At 35.9% G+C, this 22,513-nt stretch overlaps 1 protein-coding gene across 8 annotated transcripts in view; it reads left to right on the top strand.

The window, feature by feature from the left end:
* ATRNL1 (attractin like 1) overlaps positions 1-22,513 on the top strand; it is a 451,738-nt gene that overhangs the window by 60,274 nt on the left and 368,951 nt on the right. For all 8 annotated transcript variants that reach the window (XR_007889398.1, XM_051618375.1, XM_051618376.1 and 5 more), the window contains 5 exons: positions 3,356-3,539; positions 6,554-6,708; positions 15,587-15,671; positions 18,085-18,293; positions 20,444-20,562. Coding sequence is in view for 7 of the 8 variants with exons in the window: in XM_051618375.1 (XP_051474335.1) it covers positions 3,356-3,539; positions 6,554-6,708; positions 15,587-15,671; positions 18,085-18,293; positions 20,444-20,562 (752 nt within the window). In the remaining variant the exon portion in view is untranslated. The remainder of the gene's footprint in view (positions 1-3,355; positions 3,540-6,553; positions 6,709-15,586; positions 15,672-18,084; positions 18,294-20,443; positions 20,563-22,513) is intronic.

Genomic DNA, 22,513 nt, shown 5'->3' with positions numbered 1-22,513 from the left:
GCTTGGCCATCAAAATCAGTGCTTTTTAAATGTGTAAGCACCATATTTTGTAATGCCTTCCAAAATATGAGGATAAATCTGAAACAGTTTGGGTTTTGTTTACAGTGTCTTTGGAAAATTTGTTATAATTTTAGTGACTAGGCATCTTCTAATTAATAGCCTACCATTATCAGTGGCCAGTTTATAGTCACTTGTTTTCTGGGTGATACATTTATTTTTTTTAATTTAAGCAGCTTGTGTCCTTTCCTGCAATCCTCTTTTTTCATAGACACCAATCCTCCTTTTTGCAAGCCTAATTAAGGCAACCTTGACTATTTTGCTCTTCTAATTGTTCATCTCTGCACCTTTTTCACAAGGAGTTAATCTCTCTTGAACATGAGCAATTAGAAAAGCCTGTGAGATACTCTAGGTGAGATTTCACCTTTGCCTAGCTAAATAATCCTAATTTATGGGAAACATATCACTTGGTATGTAGCAAGATGACATTTGTACTGCACCCATGAGAAAGTCATTAATTGCGTGTAGACTTTCTCTGATGAAACCAGTGCTCCTACTCATTCTTCTCAGTCATTATCAATGGATGAGCTTCCATTTTATAGAATTTCATGTTGCTAATCCCAGCACACAGTATCTTCAAGTTATTGTTGAATTTTGATCCATTTTTCTAGGACCCAAGATCATCCACTTCATTTTGCTCTTTTTTCTGCTGTTTCTGTGCATTGAAAGTGTCTAAATTTATGCAATTATTGCACATTAAATTTGTGAGTGTCATGAATGGCACCCCTTTGATCCTTCAGGAACCTTCCTAGTAATCCCAGTGTCTCTCAGCATTGTTCATTGCCCCTTCTTGTTGAGTGCTCAAATCCTATTCTGCTATAATGGTTTATTTAATGATTTCCCATTGTGACACTATGGTAAGGACATGTCTGGAGCCCAGGTACTGAGAATAGTCACACTTCCTTCTGCAGATAATTGTTTTTTAAGTAAATGTGATGTAAATGCTTATTTCAGTATTTTTTTCTTTATCCCTTCTTTAAAAAAAACTTTGTTTTAAACCCTTGCATGTTACTGAGTTAAGATTAAAGTCTGTAATTTTCCAGATCTTGTCTTTACTCCCCTGGTCTTTAATGTCAGCACTGTGGTTGCTGTACTTTAGTAACATCTAACAACCTTTGTTTAAAAAGCTTGCTACTGGGCCTGCAGTTGCACTTGCTGTGTGTCTCAGAATTTTGGAATGGAGTCATACCCCAGCCTCAGTACATTAAATTAAGGAGTTCAGCTTGTATCTCAGCTGTAGTTTCTTTCTCTCTTTACATGTTTTTGTAGATGGCTTTTTTTTTTCTTTCACTTGATCAGTCTCCTGGAAATAGTTGTGCTAAAGCTGGACATGGTGTGATTCTATTGGACAAAGATGACCAGAATATTGCAGTCTGTAACTGTGTCCAGCTGTTAAGTATCTGGCAGATTTGTCTGAAGTTATCATAGTGGCTTGCCTAAACAATTCAAGAGAAACCTTATATGGTAGAATTCTCTGGAAGATTGCCCACGTGTTGATGAAAAATTATGAATGAAAGTAGAAGCTTCTATTAGAATGATTTTCTTTTTTGTGCTTTCTTTCAAAATTAATTTGACCTTATTTTTATGCTGTTAAACTTAGAAGTTGAAATCTGGGAAATAATTTTCCCTGAAAATCATATATACTAATCTTCAGGATTGATGACTAATAAAATGAAGAAAATGAAAATGTTGTTGGTAAAAGACACGTGTATCTGCTGGTTGACTCCTCAACAACCCTCTTACATAAGTCTATCATGTAAATCTATTTGTTGGCTAGGCAATATGTATGTGAAAAACAGTATTCTTGGTACAAACTTGATGTTTGTATTTAGAGTTGCAGTTACTAGTAGCATTGCACTACATATAAAGACTGTGCACTCTTTAGTGAATAAAAATGTAACTTGTTTATAGAGGCAGTGCCTGGAAACCATATAATGAAAATAGAATAGCAACAGTAATAACTGAAAGTCACAAGTCTTTTCACTGAACATAAAAATACAGAGGATAAAGAAGTGATCTTAAACTACCTATATAATATCAGATGAAAATTGACATGGAATTTAAACTAACTTTCAGATGAAGTAAGGTGTATGGTGTTGTGTGCCAGCCTTGGTAGATAACTTTAAAATGGCAGCCTGTTTAGTTTAAGAATTAGAAGACTACTCAATTTTGGAAGTCCTTGTCCACACTTCCTGTTCTTCTGACAGGAAGATCTTCCAGTGATTTATTTATTCCATTTCACACCTGTGGAACTGGCTGATTAAGCATGATGTGCTCTTTTGAATAGGCTGGATTCTACAGGAAATACCTCCAGGCTTGCCTTTGGTTTGTTTTTTGTTTTTTTGGTTGTTTTTTTTTTTTTTTCACCTTTTTTTTTGCCCTTTTTTGTGCCTTTTGCCTTTTTTTTTCCTTTTGCTTTTGTCATCAGCTGGAAAGATGGAGGGGAAAAAAAGGAAATTTCAGGGCCACAGGCAACAAGAAGTCACTTAACCTCTCTTTTTTATGGCTATGGTAACATAGTTTTCAATTGTGTTTTATTCAGTCATAACAGTTATTGTGAATGGCTTTATCTGGTGTCTCTTTACAGTTATTAATGATGTGATGTAAAATGTGGATTTAACTGCCAGTTTAATGAGCTGCTATCAAATTACCCTTTTGTGAGTTTTCAGCAACTGAGTAGGTATATTTGTAGTTATTTAACTAAGAAACACTGGTTAGAAACTGATTTTAGCTCAATAATTTTATGATTTACTAGCAAAGTACCTACCTGTATTTGTGTGTACTTCGAGCTACCCTGTGTTGCACACTTCTGAAGAGCCCCAGCAGCTCAATTTCTGCCAGGCTTCTTCAAAGAGTTTTCCCATGATTGAATGCAGGTGTTCTTAATGCGTCTGATGTAGCTGGAGCTCTGAATTCTCATCAGCCATCTCTGGAGGGATGAAGTTAGGGTTGAGAGTTGACTGTAGCCCTTAATGTCACATTTTCCAAAAGGTTTGTTTGTTTGTTTTCCTTTATTTTGTGTGGGTGTGCTGAACTCACACATGGGAAGGTATGAGATGCTGCCTGGCACCTGCAACAAAGATGTAGTTGTGATTTAATTAAGAATAGCCAATAATAGTTTAGTGACATTAACCAATTGTAGATATTTTGATAGCTTGTTGTAAAATTACTTAACACGTCCCTAGTTTTGCTGTATTTAGAATTATAGTGAAAATAATTTTTATACACTTAACACTCCTAGTATTGTGTGTTAGCAAGACTAAGCCTTACATCTGTGTCTTTTGTGCATCTATTGCAGGGTCTAATTCTTGGCTTGTACCAGAAACAAAAGGAGCAATTGTGCAAGGGGGATATGGCCATACTAGTGTCTACGATGAACTGACAAAATCTGTTTATGTCCATGGTGGATACAAAGCATTACCTGGCAATAAATATGGATTGGTGGATGATCTTTACAGATATGAGGTCAATACTCGGACGTGGTAAGTGGGATTTGTAACGCAAGAAACTAAGCTATCTGTTACTGAAAAAGAAAATATGGAGTACAAGGCTGAGCAATGTTCTAGTAAAGTGACATAGATGGCCCTGTGTTCTTTGCATGCTGCACAACAGTACGTTCTCTTCAATAAAATGGAAGATCTGTGGTGGGGAATTAGCCTTTATCTGGTGGATTAATGGAGCTACATACCACAGAATCACACAAGTACCTTGGCTGGAAAGGACCTTCAAGATCATTCTAACCATTACCGTAACACCTGACGAGTCCTTAGCAGAACCATATCCCTTATGACTGTATGACTCTTAAATGTGTCCAGGGATGATGACTCCACCACTGCCCTGGACAGCCTTTTCCAATGCCTGGTAGCTCTTTCAGTGAAAAAATTCTTTATAACGTCCAGTCTACACCTTCTCTTGCTCAACTTCAGTCCATTTCCTCTTGTCCTATCACTTGTAACTTTATTGAATGGACGGATCCCCACCTCGTTGCAACCTCCTTTAAGGTAGTAGTAGAGAGCAGTACTGCAGGAATGGCAGTGAGGAAGCTTTGCACATGTTCTAGAAATTAAGAAAAAGTTCACCTATCCAGGCATAATCATCATGCAGAAATAGTGCATGTGTACTGTTCCTACATGATATGAATTTACTGCTGATGCACATTGAAGTACATATAATGAAGTAGAGAAATCCAAGAACTGCAGAGGGTTATGTTTCACAAAACTATGAGAAATATGAGAGCAGATTCCTGGTATTGTATATGGAGCCTTAGTTATTAACATTCTTGGTTTTGCTATTTTTGTCAGGTTCTTGTCCCTTAAGTTTATTTATACTTATGAATGCCACCTGAGATGTTTGGGTTTTTTTCTTACCTCAGATGTTTTGAGATCAAGAACTATTTCTTGGAACATTTTATGCTTACAATTTAATATTTGTGTTGAGAACTAATGGCTTAACTTTAAGCACGCAAGACTTGCTCTCTTATGTTGGAAATGTGGGTTTGATTTCGCTGAGGCTCTTGATTTTGAATTCCACAACCTCATGGCACTTGGAAACATTATTACAAGAATTTTTTATCCCTTTTAATGTATTTTTAAATAGCTAGAATTTTAATGCTCTCTATTCTCAGAACAAAGTGATACTATATCCTTTGAAGGTCTGTTCAACAATATAATAATTATTGAAATATTATTATTCATATAAAAACTAATAATGAAACTTCTATCTATACTAATGTGGCAGTCTCTGCAGATTGTAGAGAATTTAGCTCTTGTTCATTTCATGAGTATTGCACTGGAAGTCTGTTGCACTGTGGGACTGAAAACTGTCTGAGAGGATGGGGTAATGACATGTAGTAATGTCTTGGTTTACTGTATCTGTGACATCTTTCTCTCTATATATTTCTCTATGACTAGATGAAAATAACTGTTTAAAATAATATTATATTTCCTTGTCATTCCTAATTTTGTATGTTGCTAGCTGATTAATTGAACAAAATGTTTTTCTGTGTAGGTACCATAAGTATTCTGTGTCAAGCTAATTTCTGGATAGAAAAACACACTCACCTGTTTTTCTGTTTTTAAACTGTATTGACCAGAAATACACAATAAAATTGCAAGTCAATTAATGAGAAAGGGGTTAAAAACAAAAGCACATTGGTTGGTATGCTGGTGGCTTGAAAGAATTACTGCATGTTTAAGCAGTAAGAAACTCCCACCCTCATTTACTTTCATTTAGTCTTTAGTATTTCCATTGATATTACTTTTTGGGGGTAGAGGGAGCTATTTAAATGATAATGTGATAACTTAAGTTAAATCACTTCCTTCAGCTTTTTTAAACATACAGTCTTTTATCCCTTGAAAAAATCTCAAGTTTATTGTTTTACATCATTATGTTGAAACAATGAGACATACTTAAAATCCTCTCCCCCAAACCCTGTGATGTAGAAATATTGAACTAGTATTATCAATGTGATTCAAGAGAGAGACTATTTAATCAGAAGGAAAGATTGTCATCAGTATGTTTGCTAGAGGAAACAAATGACAAAACAGTTTAACTGTAGGTGTGAGAAACATGTAGTAAGACAAGTGTTAAGTGAAATGCTAAACTTAAACTGTTTGAGTACTGATACTGATACAAATTATTAGGAGAATGCAAATAATATTCTTTACTGGCTATCGAATTAGTTCCTCACAAACGTGTCTACAGCTGGTCTGCTTAACTAATTCAAGCTGGCAAAACTCACAAATGATTGCCCTCTCCTTTGGTAAGATTTGTTTGCTTTGATTGAATCAAGTTTGTATTCTGTTCTCTCTATTAGCCCCACAACTGCCACTCTGAAACTGTAGTATTGGTAACTTTTGGCTACTGATGGGCCCACGTTACTGCTGTGGTACAAAGCAAACCACACAGACACAAGCTAAAATGAATGAAGGGGCATCAAACACTCAATGTGCATGGACGTTTTTTTCATACTGAAATTCTCTGTTTGGCTCTGCCAGCCTGAATATATTTATGAAGTAGTGCAAGTGTTTTTCATTGTAAATGAAATGGCTTCTGCCATTTTCTTTTTCAGGTCTGAGTGTTCAATTAAGAAAAAAATAGCCTTCTAAACAGTTCTTTATTGTATTTCTTCAGTGGAAAAACAACATGGTTAAGAATATGTGAGAACAGGAATTAATAATATCAATGGGTTTTCAGTCAGTTTTGAGTAAAATGTACCACATCATCATTCACTTTTGAAGAATGTAAACATGTAAATGCTATGTTATTTGACAAACTGCATTTTTAGTTAAAAAGCATGACACTTTAAATGAATGTTAAATGTATTTGTTCCAACATGAGAAAATTTGTAATCTTAAAAACAATCGGAATACATTTAATAATCTTTACTTAATAATAGCTTTAGTGTTTTCCTTGTATTTTATATTATTCTGTAAATATTCTTGGTGTGTATATAGTTCTTAATGTGTCAGTATGCATTAATTCTTATATTTTGCAGGACTATTTTGAAAGAGAGTGGTTTTGCAAGGTATCTTCATTCAGCTGTCTTGATCAATGGAGCGATGCTGATTTTCGGTGGCAACACTCATAATGATACTTCCCTCAGTAATGGTGCAAAGTGCTTTTCTGCTGACTTTCTTGCATATGATATAGGTATGTATTTTTATTGTATTTTTCTCATTTGACTTTCAGACATCATCATGTTGCTTTTTCAACACCAGCTAATGTGATACTTAGAAGTCTTGATCCCAAACACTGACAATTTTTTTTAATGAATTACATTGCAAAATTAAAGACAGTCTTTTGTTCCATTAAACGTGAAGTTTTGTGTTTGTGGGACAAAGCATAGGAGCTAAAATGACCAATTTTAAAAACTGTGCCTAATACAGTCTTATAATATGATAAACAGATAGCAGATATGTTGTGAAATGAATTGCAAGATTTGGTATATTTTTGTGTTTTGAAAGTGTGTTGAACAGAAATCCTGCTATTTATTACTTTCAAGTTATGATAGGTGTTTTTTTAATACTGAGTACCTACAAAACACTAATAAAATATGATGCTGGAATTTTAAAAAAGCAACAACAACAAAAAAGAAAAAATTCCCAACCCAAACAAACAAAGTCCCCACAGAACCAAACCATTCTTCCACGACTATCACTTCAGACCTTGCTAAAAAGGTTTGGAATTGGTGGCAGTTTGGAATATGCATTGCTCAGTGCTTATATCAAGGCCTCACAGTGGGTCTGAATTGAAAATCAGGGAGTGGAGAAGGTAAGGAGGAGGAAAATTCATATAGACTAATAGGATTAATACATGAAATAAATCAGGGCAATAATAGACTGAAGAATACTTTTGCATCATTATGTTCAGGATAAACTGTCACCACGGACCGTAGCTCAACGAAAAAGGCTAAGCTGTTTGTGCTTAGTTTCGTGGGCCAGAAGATGAAAGTGGATGTTGCTAAAAAAAAGTTTACTTCTCAAGCACTAGAGCCAGCTAGTATCCAGTTCAAATGGCAAAATACAGAGTTCATTCCCAGTTACCCAAGTTCAAAAGTAGAAATGAATAAGAACAAAAGACCCCTACAGAACTTTGCTGACAACCACGTGGGAGGAGGCTGAACAACAATGAGGAGGCTCCTCATTCAGGGAGGATGAGATGATTGGAAATGACAGTTGACATGAGATAATGTTTAATGGAGCACTGTGCAAGTCATACACTTAAGGAATGATAAGAATTTTATCCTACAAACTGAAGGCACACTGCTGGAAATGACAGCAGCTTGTGTGTCTGGGTCAGAAGTGGTGTGTGGATGTGGATTTGGCCATGCAGTGCTAATGGAAAGAAGGAAGAAGCATCAACCTCAAGGCCTTGGATATTTTTGTAGAATTTTGGCAACACACACTTAGGAAACACAAACTGTAACAGGGCTCTGTATGGTGAGTGGTTAAGGCTGACTGAAGGATGAGAAGCCTTTAGGAGATAATAAAAGGACACAGTGTATCTAATTTTGCGGAGTGGCTGAGAGGAGAAAAGATTGTTGTTTATAAATCTATGATAAAAATACATTTAGGAGGAAGACTGTTTAAGGTAAAAGACAGTCTTGAGACAAGACTAGATGGGTGTAAGCTTTCAGTCTGCAGAATGGTTCCAACCATTAGAGCTATGCAGTTAAGCAAAAGTCTCCCTATAGGATTGTGGAGGCTATAAATCTAAGGGAATTTAATGAGTCCATGATCTGTTTCCTGTCTTGTTCATTGCCACTGTTGTTCTTACCATAAATAGTTTTTTCCTTCCTTAATGTTCATGCCTGCATTTTATGCATAGGCTGCAAATATAAACACCAAGGTTGTATTTGGGCCAAAAAAGCACAACAGCTTATTGTTGAAACTAAAAATTGGGAAATGTGTCAGAACAGTCTGGGAAAGGGAGTCATGGATGATCCTGTTGAGAATAGCTCGTGGAGAGAGCCTATATCAGTTTTTGGCAAGAGTTTATCATCTGAGTACAGTGGTAGAAGAGGGTGTGACAATTTTTTCTGTAGAACTAGTTGATGGCTCTTTCTGACCTTGTGTATCCCTATCAACCATTCTGCTTTTGCTCTCATAGGAAAATAATCAATAAATTCAGTACATGGAACAAATATGTGCTACTTCATTGCCAGTTTCATTGAGTGTGCAAATAAAGTCTCTTCAGAACAGTTGATTTTTTTTTTTATTATTATTTTTTGGACTCTACCCCTGTAGCTTCTTCTAGGCATCTGATGGTGTGAGCTATTGATTTTGTTCTCATTTAGTTTGCATCTGGTTTTGATTTTTAATGGAACAGAGCTCACTCTTCATTTTAGAGGATAATATTACTTATCAGTCTACATTTACTTGTAGAATGTGCACTTGAGAATCAATAGTATGAGTTCCAGGATCTGAATAAGTATAATTTTCACTTTCATGTACCAAGAGTGTTTTATCCTACTTCATGAAAATGTTGTACATTGGTTGTTTTTGTTGCTATTGTTTGGGGTTTTTTTGTTTTAAGGTGAAAAATATTTTGGTTTCCTAGTTGCTTACAATATTTAATATGGTATTCGTATTTTCTTGCAAGTCACATTCTCCATGTGTTATCAAACTGATGGCGTACAAAAGAAACAGATTTAGTAATTACTCTGAAAAACAAGAAATGTATTAAGTGATTTGATACAGACTTTATCTTTTGTATTACTCATTTTGCCAAATTAAAAACAATCTCACAGCACATGTTAGATACAGATGTATTTTATCAGAAAATAGTAAATATTCCAAGAATTGGATAATTATGGCATGGGTGTATTTCAGAATTTTATTTAACATCTATCATAAGTTTTGAAATAATGCTTGTAAGACAAAATATATTATACTATTATTATCACATTTCCTATTTACTTTGCAAGTGATAGTGTTATGCTCTGTCTTGGAAAAATGGGTGCTGTCTGGAAACCAGCTGAATCCTGGAGATAGTGCTTATACTATTAATGTTCAAGTTGTGCTACAGAGTACATTTGATTATATCTCTTATTACATGTGACATAGTCTTATGGATAGATTGCTCCAGCTTTTTATTAGCCATGTTTTTAATATTAATATGAAATAACTATTTGGCAGAATTCGTATCAGTTTTGCTGTCCAAAAGATCGGGTTTTAATATAATCTGGTAATCCAGACACTTCCTATAGTCAATGGAGGGAGATGAGTATATCCAGAGATCAATTAATTTTACCAAGCCTAGGACACTGTTGCCTTTTTTTTTTTTCCTTTGTTTCTTTCTTTCTTTTCTGGCATCAGTTGTTGCTCTTCAGGTACTGAACTTACTCTCCATCCATATTTTAAACAATTAAACCTTAGTGTCATGAACCGAGAGCTCAATTCAGTAATTTTAAATGCTTACTTCATTTGAATATATTTGTTAAAGCTGAAGACTGGGAGATCTGGAGATGTTATGAAAACCATTATGATGCCCTCATTTCCATAATTTAATATTATTCGGTGTATTTACTTAAACAGCTGTATACATAGAATGACAAGTCTGCAGAAAATGAGCTTTAGAAACCTGGCCTTTGGTATGCTTTTGTCCTCCTTTGATACTTTACCACCAGACTGGCTGCCAAGTTGCTCTGGCAGCTCCTTAAAGATCCACAAATGTTTGTCCTCATAGAGGTGAGGCATTTTCTGAGTGTGCTGTCATTGCTTATATTATGCTGAAAGAGGAACCTTGGCAATAGGGGCATGGTTGTCACTGGGCTCGGTCTTTTGGATGCTTTGGTTGGTCTGCAGTTTTCAAACTGTTGCTGATTAGGGCTTTTGTTTACCTCCTGTTCACTGGAGGGCCATACTTGCCTGTTCAGTACATAAGAAGAAGCTGAAGGGCCTTACCTGGCCTGTTACAGATCCTGTCTATAATGGATGTAATGTCAGAGTACAGATTAGGATCTTTTTTCAGTTCTTCTGCTAGCTACAGCATTTTGAGAAATACTTATAGCAGTTTTTTTCCTTTAGAAAAGGAATTTGGGTTGGTGTATCTAGCAAAAATATGTATGCAGTGCTTGTGGAAATTTGTGCTCCATGACAGCTCTTCAGAAATCAAGGAGTTATATATGCAAAGGGCAGTTTGTGTAGAATAATCATACCTAATAATGACAGTTAGTACAAACTGGGATGTGTGTGTCTGAAAATCTGGCTGTCTACTTGTAAGTAATAGGGATTTATCCTTCAAAATAAAATCCTACTTTGTTCCTTCAGTCTTTGCTGTTTAGTTGAGAAATTATAGATTAGGACCTGTACCCCAAGTTCTCCCAATTCCTTCATATGACTTTGTAATATATATAAAAATTTCATACCTTTGGGAGGCTGAGACATGGTAGGAAGTAGTTAATCACCACTGACTTTAAAGTATACAAAGTGCTTAGGTTTTGCAGAGATTAGTTTAACTAAAAATGTAATAGAACTAGAGTGAAAGTGTGACACCCATCAGTATTGATGTTTTGCTTATTTTGTTTTCTTGGAACAAATCTTGACATTAGTTTAGTCTGCATTTTCTTTTTTTTCTTCTGGAACTAATCACATGAGTCAGTTACTGTTGACCTCACGTTAACCATTCTCTTCTGCCTACATAGTGGTAGAGTGGTTTAACCAGGCAAGTGTGTTGGTGAGTTTTTATTTAATTACAGACATTGTCTAAGGAACAGAACACACTTCAGAGAGAAACCATGTTGATCTGTGTGCCACACGAAGTTCCAGTCCCAGCTGCTGCTCTGAAATACAATTGTTTTGCAGAAGTTACTCTAATGAGTATGCATCTCAATAAGTGGGCTGAATTCTCTGCAAGGATGAGGTTTGAAATAACATCTCATGCAAAGTGCTTCTTAATTTTTTAAACATTTATAAACAAAATTAAACCACTTCATGAAGACACGTCATTTTCTGACCACAACTAAGGATTATTTGGTGCAAGTTAGGAAAATTTGAGGATGTGCTTTTACATACATCTACATCAATTTGACCAAAAATGCAATACTTATTAAGTTTCTGCTAGGGTATTCAAATAAAGTTCAAAATTTTATTCTTGTTTGGAAAAATTTTTCAAGATTATCTCATGAGTTTAACTTTAGTTTCACTTGTAATCAAAATATTGCTTATATTTTGTAATGAAATGAATTTTTTATTCATAAATTATTTGCTTGTGAAATACGTTGCTTCAACTCTAGTTTTTGTCATCACCAAAATAAGTAAGTTTAAATGTGTACAAAGATGTATTTTTTTCCAAAGCAAAAAAATCTATTTTTACAATTCTTTAACTTTCTGGAGTTACAAATGGGTTATCTATTATTTTCTATTACAAAGAAAATGTAAAGCAGTGGCTGTGATAGATTAAGTTTTATGCATTCCTGAACACTTAAGTTATAAATGTAGTTCTGGTGCTGTCTCTAGTAGCAATTACCTCTGTATCACTGTACTATTTGAAGAAGAGAACCATAATAATATTGCACTGATTGCTCCATTTAATAGTAAAGCTCAAGGTGGTTGTGTTGTGGTTTGTTTTTTTTTTTAATATTGCTTGGGGAGTCACAGTTTATATATAAAAACTCTGCTGTAGATGATAGATCTATAGTTTAAATTCAATTCTTGCTGTTTCAAATGTGTTAGCCTTTATGTTTTCCTGAGTGTAAGGAGGTTTTTATTATCTGAATAAACAAAAATGTTTATGCAGTGTGGAATTAATTGGAAAATAAGGGGTTTTTTTATTTGTACCTAGCTCACATGCTGCTTTAGTTACTTATGATGTTTGGTTGTCCAGAGTTCCATTAAAACCTGTTTAGGAGTGGAAGGCAGTATAAAATTTGCAGTTAGCATTCACATCTGAATTAGGTTAATAAAGAAACTTAAAAATCACAAAATTATAGAATGGTTAAGGTTGGAAGGGACCTTAAAGATCATCAGGATCCAACCTCCCTGCTGTGATCAGGAACACCTCATACTAGACAGGTTGCACAAAGCCTCGTTTAACCTGGCCTTAAAAACCTCCAGAGAGGGGGCTTCCACAACTCCCTAGGCAACCTATTCCAGTGCCTAATACTTATATACATGTATGTATATGTTATGTATAAATGCAACAAACAGAAGACAGAGAAGGCTGTAATAGTGATAAATAATGTTGAAACTCACTGCGTTTGCTGTTTGTCACTTTCTTCTTGGAACTGTACAGTAAGTCTGGAAATGTGGGTGCTTTGAAATGTTCGAAAGAAGGTTGAAGATGATGGGCAGGGATGAATTCTATTGGGTTCTTTACCAAAACCCACCAAAAATCAGTTGGTTACCTATCTATTTTCTATTGACTATTTTTCTATTAACCAATCTGTACAGGGAAGCTCAGATTGGAACTTAAAGCTGAGCGAGTGTTATTCTTGCACAATGGTCTGTTCAGTGTTCAGTAGTCATTGAGAAGGCTAGGAGGAGATAAGAGGGAAGGCTATTTCTTACGTGCTTCCCTCCCCATTTTTTTTTCTTGTACTCTATTGTAAAGACCTGCCAGTTTGACAAATACCATCAGCAAGAAAGGAATTATTATATCTTCAGCCCTCAAGGTTTTCTTATCTCAAAAGCAGCCTTTTTTATGGCTTTAAGGTTTTCCTTTCGCATTAAATCCCACCTTCTCTTAAATTTCTAAGTACAGGGAACATTATATATTCGTATATGTGTTTTTAAAAATACAAAAATTAATATGCAACATTTTCCAAGATAGATGAAGTTTTGATATGGGTTTTAAAAATTTGTTTCCTCTACTGTCAAAGGCATATGAGCTAAAACTTGCTGTTTCTGTTAGTGTGCAATGACTTACAGCAGTAAGGACTTGATTTTGAAGTTTAGAAGCAAGATTTTGTTGGTCAGTTTTAGTGTTAAAATGGTTTCTTTTTATGGTTTTTAAAAAGCAAATTGAACTCATTATTGTTTATCACCTTTTGCCAATAAATAATATTACTCTTATTCTGAACTTACATAATTCAAACACCATGGAGACATCAAATGCCAGCTTTATGCTGGGGTGTGGGGAATGCACAGCTTTGTATTAAATACTGCTCCTACCTTCACCTGAAACTTGTCATTGTAAGTAATGATTGGTGCCTTTGTACTGTGATCTCCTCTGTTGAAGCCATAATTTTATTCTAATACAACATTAGTAATTGTAGTGATGGAGGTAGAAGTTGAGAAAGAAGCATGATTTTGGGGATGCGTTGGTGGTTCTGTAAGATGGGGATTTCAACTTGCTCCACTTTCTTTTTTTTCCAACTACTAAATTGATTCTGAGTCTTCCATCTGATGTTGAAATTATTGCTGCTTGAACCATCTGTGTTACTTTGGTAATAATGTGCTTTTAGTTTCTCTTTCCAATTTATAAAAAGATGTAATTGATCTATCACAGCCACAGTCTCACTCTGACTCTCTATGGACTCGGGCTGTGATTCAGTGGAAGCCCAAGTCAATCTAGTGGTGAATTGCTGCAGTTTTGCCCACAGCCTTGCAGTCCTGCCCCCTCTCATGTGCTGAGTCCATCCTTGCATGACCTGCTTCAGTGTGGTATTCTAACAGGAAAATAACTAACTGGACAAAGTGCTGCAGCAAATACTTGTCTGCATTAGAAGTGCCAGAGCAGCAGCATTGGCAAAGATGAGCTGATCTGACAGTGGGGTTGAGAACAGCACCAGCCTAGCCAGCAGTTGGAGTGAGTTATGCTCTGTGTGATACCAGCCTGAAGGATGATTTGTCCCTCTTGGATTTCTTATTATTAATTTTTGTTGTTTTAAGTTGAATCTGGTTTTTAAAATTTTTTTCCCCTCATTTTTTTAACCCTAAGTAGACTTCCTGGAAATATGTGGTCTGATGATGATATGCCGTTATTTTGTAATAATATCTAGAACTCGCATAAATTATTCCAAATTTGAAAATTAACTAAGAATGCCTTTTTTTAGATGTGACTGTCATTGGAATCTTACAGGTAAATTAATTCAGCAATATAAAGTAAAAAATGAACCTGCATAATAATTGCCTTAATACCCTGAAAAGAGGTTGCAGATCTGCTCCCCACAGTCTTGCTGTATGCCAGTGAACTCTTCAGTATTGGTTTCTGTAGGACATTTCTGCTTCTTTGTGGTACTAAAGTTGACTCTGTAGCTTCTATGGCCATGTACACTATTATATTTTGGAAAAGTATACTGAGCAAATAGGTCATTTATATTGTGTTCTAATGTCCAAATTGATAATTTTGCAACTGGTTTAAAAGAAAAAGTGTTAATTGTTATTCTGGCTTCAAACCACGTTGAGGCCAAAATGCAAATCCTTTCTTCAGAAAATGCATCAGTGATTTATTTAATAGCAGAATCTACCTCAAAATCCAAAGCCTACTTAAAAAGAAATGAAAAGAAGGATTACAAAATGGTGTTAATGGAGTATGTTTAAAAACTGATAATTGACTGTGTATCACTGATCTGTGGTATATGTTGGTAAATGCATGTCTCTGTAATTAAACATTCTAGAAGGACCCTGTGATGTCCAAATAAGTAACGTTTAAACAGCAGGATAAAGCAGATTATTAGGGAGTGGAAAAAAGCATTTCAGCTTTCACCTAGTGACAACAGCAAAAGAAGTCTGTGAAATCCTGTTGGCTTTGAAAAACAATTTAAAACATCCTAGAAACTAGTATTAAGAATGACTGACTAAGAATGTCCATCAAATTTTGTTTCAGAGTTCATGAGACCAGTGAATGATGAAAGTATCTTAATAGCAGTTGAATGTCATGAGATACAGATGATCTGTTTTTACAATAGAGAGAAAGTGTTACCTGTACTGATAACCCTGGGCAAGGAGGGTAATAAAGGAGCAAAAGTTAGTTGATACTTAAAATACAAACGAGGGTCTGATAAAATTAATTTTGCATATACTTTGCTGAAAACTTTTGGAAATATTGTGTATATGTTTTCATATGCTTTTGTTTTGCCTTTCAGCTTGTGATGAATGGAAGATTTTGCCAAAACCTAATCTGCATCGAGATGTCAACAGATTTGGCCACACTGCTGTTGTCAGTAATGGGTAAATGAAGCATCTTTACATTTTCCTGACCCTTTTTCTGCATTATAAAAACTGTGGCAGAAATTCTACCTATATGAAGCATGGTTCAATAATATGCAGCTGATAACGTTTATTAACATGAAAAGTAGTGCTTGTCAGGGACTTTACTTGTCTTAGATAAACAAAATAGCTAATTATCAATTTGACATGCTATGGAATGCATCCAGTGGCATTTTGTATGGACATTCTAGTGTACTGAGCTGTTTCTTCTGTATTGTGAACTGCACTGAATTCAAAATTCAGTACCAACTGGAATTCCCACTTAGATGTAATGGGAGAAATCTTTGTACAGCATGCTACAAGTCCTTGTTCTTATACAATCATAAAATCAAAAACATGTAAATTAAATACTCTAAGAAAAAAAAAAACTTTGGAGATAGTGATGCAGTGATTTAACCTCTAGCTGGGAAAAAAAGCCTGCCAGCATCTAGACTATATGAAGTATATTGCTTATCCTCTGTACAACGTAACATACTTTAATGTCATTTGTTGAGTAGAGGGTCTTAGTAAAGCTTCATTGTGTAGAAACAGGAGATGGAGTGGATCTGGAGTTCTCAGGTTTTGGTGGCTGAACTCTCTGCTTCCCCCACCCCAACCCCCAAAAGATAAAATTGTAGGACAAACATCTTCTTGTATCAGGGAAAAACTGTAGAAAACTGTAGTTAGGTTTAAATAAATTTCTGCTTTTGGCCTTCCTAGTGCTGGTTGCCAAATGGCCTATTACCTGACAGTTGCAGCACTTCAGATCATTGTGCTATTGATCATTCTTCTTCTACTTTATTCATCATGCTAATAAATGCAGTATTTAACTATGTATATGTGGGCAACTTACAGATCCTCTCCATATGGCTACTGTATAGGTCAGAAATAAATAAGTGTCTGACGAATTTTAACAAAGATAGCAGTTAGTTGTAGTTGTACACAGAGCACGTGAAATTAATCAATGAACAGATGACTTCATTAAGAGAAAATTGTGTAGAATTAATGAATTCAGCAACTGGTGATTTGTATCTCTGTCTGATACTTTGAGAACTGTCGCTTTCAATGAATTAGATTCAAGGTGAAAATGCCTTTTTTTTTTTTCTTGAACTTAATGGTATTTTTAGTAGGGTTTTATGTACAAATACGAAATACTCTAAATATTTCTGCTGTTGCAGAATCACACAGAATGTTAAGGGTTGGAAGGGACCTCTGGAGATCATCCACTCCAACCCCCCTGCTAGCGCAGGATTCCCTAGAACATATTACACAGGAACAGGAACACGTCCAGGTGTGTTTTGAGTGTCTCCAGGGATGGAGACTCCTGCTGGAGCAGGTCCAGAGGAGAGCAACAAGGCTGGTGAAAGGACTAGAGGGAAAGTCTTATAGGGATAGGCTGAGGGACCTGGGGTTGTTTAGCCTGGAGGAGACTCAGGGGGGACCTTATCACTCTCTTCAACTACCTGAAGGGAGGTTGTAGTCAGGTAGGGGTTGGGCTCTTCTCCCAAGCAACTAGCAATAAGAAAAGGGGCCCTGGCCTGAAGCTGCTCCAGGGGAGGTTTAGGTTGGATATCAGGAAGTACTTCCTCACAGAGAGGGTGATTAGATGTTGGAATGGACTTCCTAGGGAAGTGGTGGAGGCACCATACCTGGATGTGTTCAAGGAAAGGCTGGATGTGACACTTGGTGCCATGGTCTAGCCAATGTGCTGGTGTTGGTCATAGGCTGGACTTGATCTTAAAGGTCTTTTCCAGCCTTGGTGATTCTGTGATTACACAGCCTCTCTGAGCAGCCTGTTCTGATGATCTGTTATAATTGTATGACTAATTCTGTTTTAAGAGTATATGATACAACAGGTATACAGGTTCTTTGTTATTATCTTGTCACCGAGACTGGTTTTGATACTAAATGGGAAGCATGAGGTCTTAAGTCTCCTGGTTTTGATGTCAGCAGCTACTGCAATGGAAATACTACAGAAAAGCAATATCGCTTTGACAATCATTACTGACTGTCTTTGAAATCTTGAAGAAAAATGTCCTCATTTCTTGCAGCCCATTATTTCACACTCTGTTCTCATTCTCTAACTCAAAAAATGAGTAGTTTCCTCCCTAGCTCCTCTTCCTTCTTCCCAGACATTTGGTATATAGCATTCAGTAATACATACAGCACAGTGTACTTTGAGTAATTTTTTTTCATGGAGAAATAAATTGAAAAACGTATCAATCTTTATAATGGAACCATTGGCAAGAGGCTTTATTAGAGAGAGGAGGTGAATATTTTTTATAATATTTTATTGTTGTTTTTTTTTTTTTTCTTATATAGAGAACTAAAGAAATCAAGACAATGTATCTATAGCTGTAATAACAGTTTTGTTTTACTTGCTTTTCCCTAATAGGTCCATGTATATATTTGGGGGTTTTTCAAGTGTTCTTTTGAATGACATCCTTGTGTACAAGCCTCCAAACTGTGAAGCATTTAGAGATGAAGAGCTGTGTAAAAATGCACGTCCAGGCATAAGGTGTCTGTGGAACAAGAAACATTGTGAATCCTGGGAATCTGGACATGCTAATAACATCCTTAGAGCAAAGTGTCCTAAGAAAACAGGTAAATTAATTCAGGTCTTATAGTGTCAAATTTGCAATACTATGTAGGAGAAAACTAAAATGACCCACAAAAGACCAACCAGGGGGGAACTAGTCATTGGACTGTTCCACATGACACATTCTGAGGGTACCCAATGCCAGAGATTGATAGATTAATCCTTAAAATAATACAATTCTGGTATTTTCTTGAGGTTTAAACACAGTAGGTGTGTAAGAGCACAAGGTTAAGGTGCTAAGGGATGCAAAACGTATGATGGTTCAAAGAGAAGAATTTACTTAATTGGAAGGCTAAAGCATAAAAATATTTCAATTTAGAATTCGCTCAGTGTGTTTGAAGGATTTATAAAAAGGGTGAGCTTTAAAATATTTTAACTGAATTAATTTTCTCTTTCTCCACCTCCTCCTGTTTCAGGACATAAATACGCACACATATATGTCTATATATCATCTATGTATCTATATATATAAAGAAATCCTTAATATTTTTCTGATTCCAAGAAAGCAATTGGAGCACAGATGCATGATGTTGCAAGTAGTATCTGGCATTGCAGGCATATGGTGATCTCATGTCTGTCTGTACCAGTAAGAGAGAGGGAAGGCTACATACACCTGCAATCTTTTCTGTGCATCTTTCCTTTCAGCACAGTATAAAATTGCTAACCAAACTTTGGCTGTATACTAAAAGTACAAACTACCATGTAACTAAACTGCCAGTCTACTTGTAATGTTTGTTTAAAAATTATAAGCTCTGCTATTAATTGGTCCTTCAAGAGGCTTTATTTTTCTGTTAGCTTTTATTTGTTTCTGAGCTGGATATAACCAACTCAGGGAAAAGGTGCATTTATAAAACAAAACATTTATCCAGGTAAAGCTTTCTGTTGTACAGTTTCATAACATTTAGAGATCCAGAGTCTAGAAAATGTCAGCTCTTTATAAAGAGAAAAAATTTGAGACTCTAAATTCAGAACTAACAGAGATGAAAGTGGATCTTATGAAAAGCTGATCATAAGAAGTGTTTAAAAAACCAAACCAAACAACACACATTGAAGCTGAAGGAAAATAAAAAAGAGCAGTTTCTAAAGTACAGCTGCTGCAGTGGGAGTAAACTACAACTAAACTTGTAATGATGAGGTGTGTAGAATTCCAGTTCCAAGGAAGTTATGTGGACAGCTCTGCTTCACTGATGTGAAATCCTTCCAGTTTCAGCTGGTAATATTCTGCCAAAAGCCAATTTTTCATATATTCTTTTATACCACTTGACTCAATTGTTATTTGTTCTAGGATATCATCTGAGAGGGTGCTGTTAGTCAATATTAGAGGATAAGCAGGAATTTAAGTGGGTTTTCACATTGTCAGTTCTTGGGTAGCAAGGCTTCCCTGGCAAGAGGATCTCTTAAACCTGCACAATCTTGAGACAGGGAAGCCAAACCACACAAGAATTAAACATTGGTAATTGGTGTGGAGATGGTGGGAATCCTCCTCTTTTAGATCATAGGGTTTTTTCAATTTTTTGCCTTCTTTAAACAGAAATAATCATTTGTGTCCCCAAAGTGTTTTAAGTAATATAAATTTTAATCTTGGTCCCAAAGGTTTGCATCAAGGATTTAATGTACTTTTCCTCAGATGTTTTTTTGTAGAGAAAGGGCAGATCTGTAACTTACCATTCTTTATTAGGCTTATAAAGTAATTTATTAAGACTTGAAATATCTCTGTGTTGCTAGTAGCTGTCTTAAATTTTTGTATTTAGTACATTTACCATTGCCTTTTTGCATTGCAATCTAATACTTTTATCAGAAACCTGCATCTGTGGAAAACATGTCTTCTGTGTTAAAGGAGGGAAGAATGAGTAGCTCAAGAAACTTTTTGATGCTCTAAATTTATGATAAGAGAGCTTGTATGCTGCAAATCAGTGAATATTCCTTGATTTGATGTGAAACTTAGGATCCTTCAAATATAGTTGTTACTGCAGGAATTTTTAAAGGAGCAAATCTTATTACCTGAGTAGAATTAATTTCCCACGGTAACTTAAACCTTTATGAATAGCTAGAGTTCAAATGAAGGGTGGAACAGAAAAGACTGGAAGCAAATGTTTAAAATGTGGTGTGGTTCTCCTCCCGTGCAATGTTTCTGTGTGACCCTGGTGTGTTGCAGCTGCTGCAGATGACAGATGTTACCGGTATGCAGACTGTGCCAGCTGTACTGCCAACACAAACGGCTGCCAGTGGTGTGATGACAAGAAGTGCATTTCAGCAAATAGTAACTGTAGCATGGTGAGTCTTGGCAAATCTATGATTGTGTTACTAATACTCTTTCTTCTCTATCTAATCCAGAGGCCTGTTGCAGTTTACCAAAGGGGTATAGTAGACTAATAACAGCTTATTTTGAACACAAACATAAACATGTGGGCCTGGCTTTTGCAGTAAAAATGTTGCAGCATGTAGAGTTGGACTGCAGCAAAGCTATGTATTCCAGGAGAAAAAAAATAAAATATTTTGTTTAGGGTTGTGTTATCTTACTCAATTTAAGTCAGGAAAAATACTATTCTTTCATACTTAATGATGTTTGGAATGTCCCAGAACCATTATGAACGTGGATTTTGTGCCTATGCCATGTACAGTACTCAGGCAGCAGCTGCGGGATGCCATGGAGTGTGGCTGTTTGTCTTTTTTGCCTTCCAAACAGGACCAGGTCAGTCTTGTTAGTCTTTGTATTCTGGTTATTCATTGTCACAGACATGTTTTTTTTAAGTCGTGGAGTTACCTGTCATCTCGCTAAAAGAATATGAGCCTCTGCCACAATGAGGTTGCCTGGCTTGTCATTATTTGGTAAAATTGTTCTGCTCTTTTTATAGACAAGCAGTAAGAACAGACAGATTCATACAAGTTTAGATTTTTCTATTTTTAATATTTCCTAGTGTCGTGTTTTATACTTTACATTGTCATCCACCAGCTACTGCATCCCATGTTCATTTGGTTTTGAACGAGCATATGACAGTATTTTAGTTTTATAAATTTTGCCTCCTTATATTTTTCAGCTAGCTCCAGACACTGGGCTGTATTTGAGTTAAAAATCCTTTCTTTCTATACTTCCATTAGTAAAAGTAGCTTGTCCTGTGGTTTGAACCCGATACAAAACAATCTTGTTCTCCAAACAGACAAATTAAAGTGTGGTTTGGATTGATTCTGACACAAATCTTGTCCACTGAAAGGGAGCAGAGCCAGCTGTAATCACTGGCATTCATAGCTGGTCACTACTAATAAAAGCAATGCAGACACAAATTCATCATTAGCCACATTACAAGTCTGTCAGAGTGATTTCACATTCCAGGCACTAATAGTAAGTTTCCTTTGTGATCTTCCCGGGCTTTTTGTTTCCTAACACATTGTACTATGTTAGCTGCCAGTTTTCAAACCATGATTTTTGACTCTTAAGCAAGGAGCAGTGCTAAAGAGCAGACCATCTTTATCCCTAATAAATGTGGAACACTGGGTATTTTAGCACAAGCTTCTCAGTTCAGTATCCTTCTTTGACAGCCTTTAATGTCCAAGATTGTCAGCACAATTAGCAACTGACCTCAGTCTTCTCTATATAACTTAATGCCTTTTATCCAGGCTTTGAAGTGGTTAGCAAAGGCTGCTAGTAGAGTTACTAAAGAATGGGATAGGGAAAATTCACTGAAATTATTTCTGAAAAGATTTACTACCATAAATTGAAGGTGACTATTGCAAAATCATGTATTGGCTGGGAAACAATGGAGACAGAATTTTAAAGCTATCAATGTAAATCCAGCAAACCAGCATCAATAGAATGGCACCATGTGGAGAAATGGAATGTACTGGGCTGATTATCCATTTTCAAAGACTGCTACCTCTGGCCTAGGCCCACAAAATGAACATACAGTGACAGTACTGTTATGGTAGTATGGGATAACAAACTGTAGGTAGACTCAGAAACATCACAAGGAGAAAGCCCCATTTTTGCAGCTGTACAAATACCTTGGTTTATTACTTAGATCGTTGAACATCCAGATGAGAGAGAGACAAATGTTTTAGAATCTGTTGCTTTTGCTTCATGGAAACTGGCCAGCATACTAAAGATATGTTGGCGATCAGTTTGGCATTGACATCGTGGTCATGGATATTTGCAAAGCAGTGGCTGTTCTGCTGATTGGAAGACCTGCAAAATATGGAAATTTCTCTAAACTATCTCTGTTTGGACAGA

Source organism: Apus apus, chromosome 4 (genome assembly GCF_020740795.1).
Source record: "Apus apus isolate bApuApu2 chromosome 4, bApuApu2.pri.cur, whole genome shotgun sequence".
In the NCBI taxonomy this organism is placed as follows: domain Eukaryota; kingdom Metazoa; phylum Chordata; class Aves; order Apodiformes; family Apodidae; genus Apus; species Apus apus.
The sequence above is the reverse complement of the archived record's forward strand: the minus strand, read 5'-3'. Positions and strand labels throughout refer to the sequence as shown.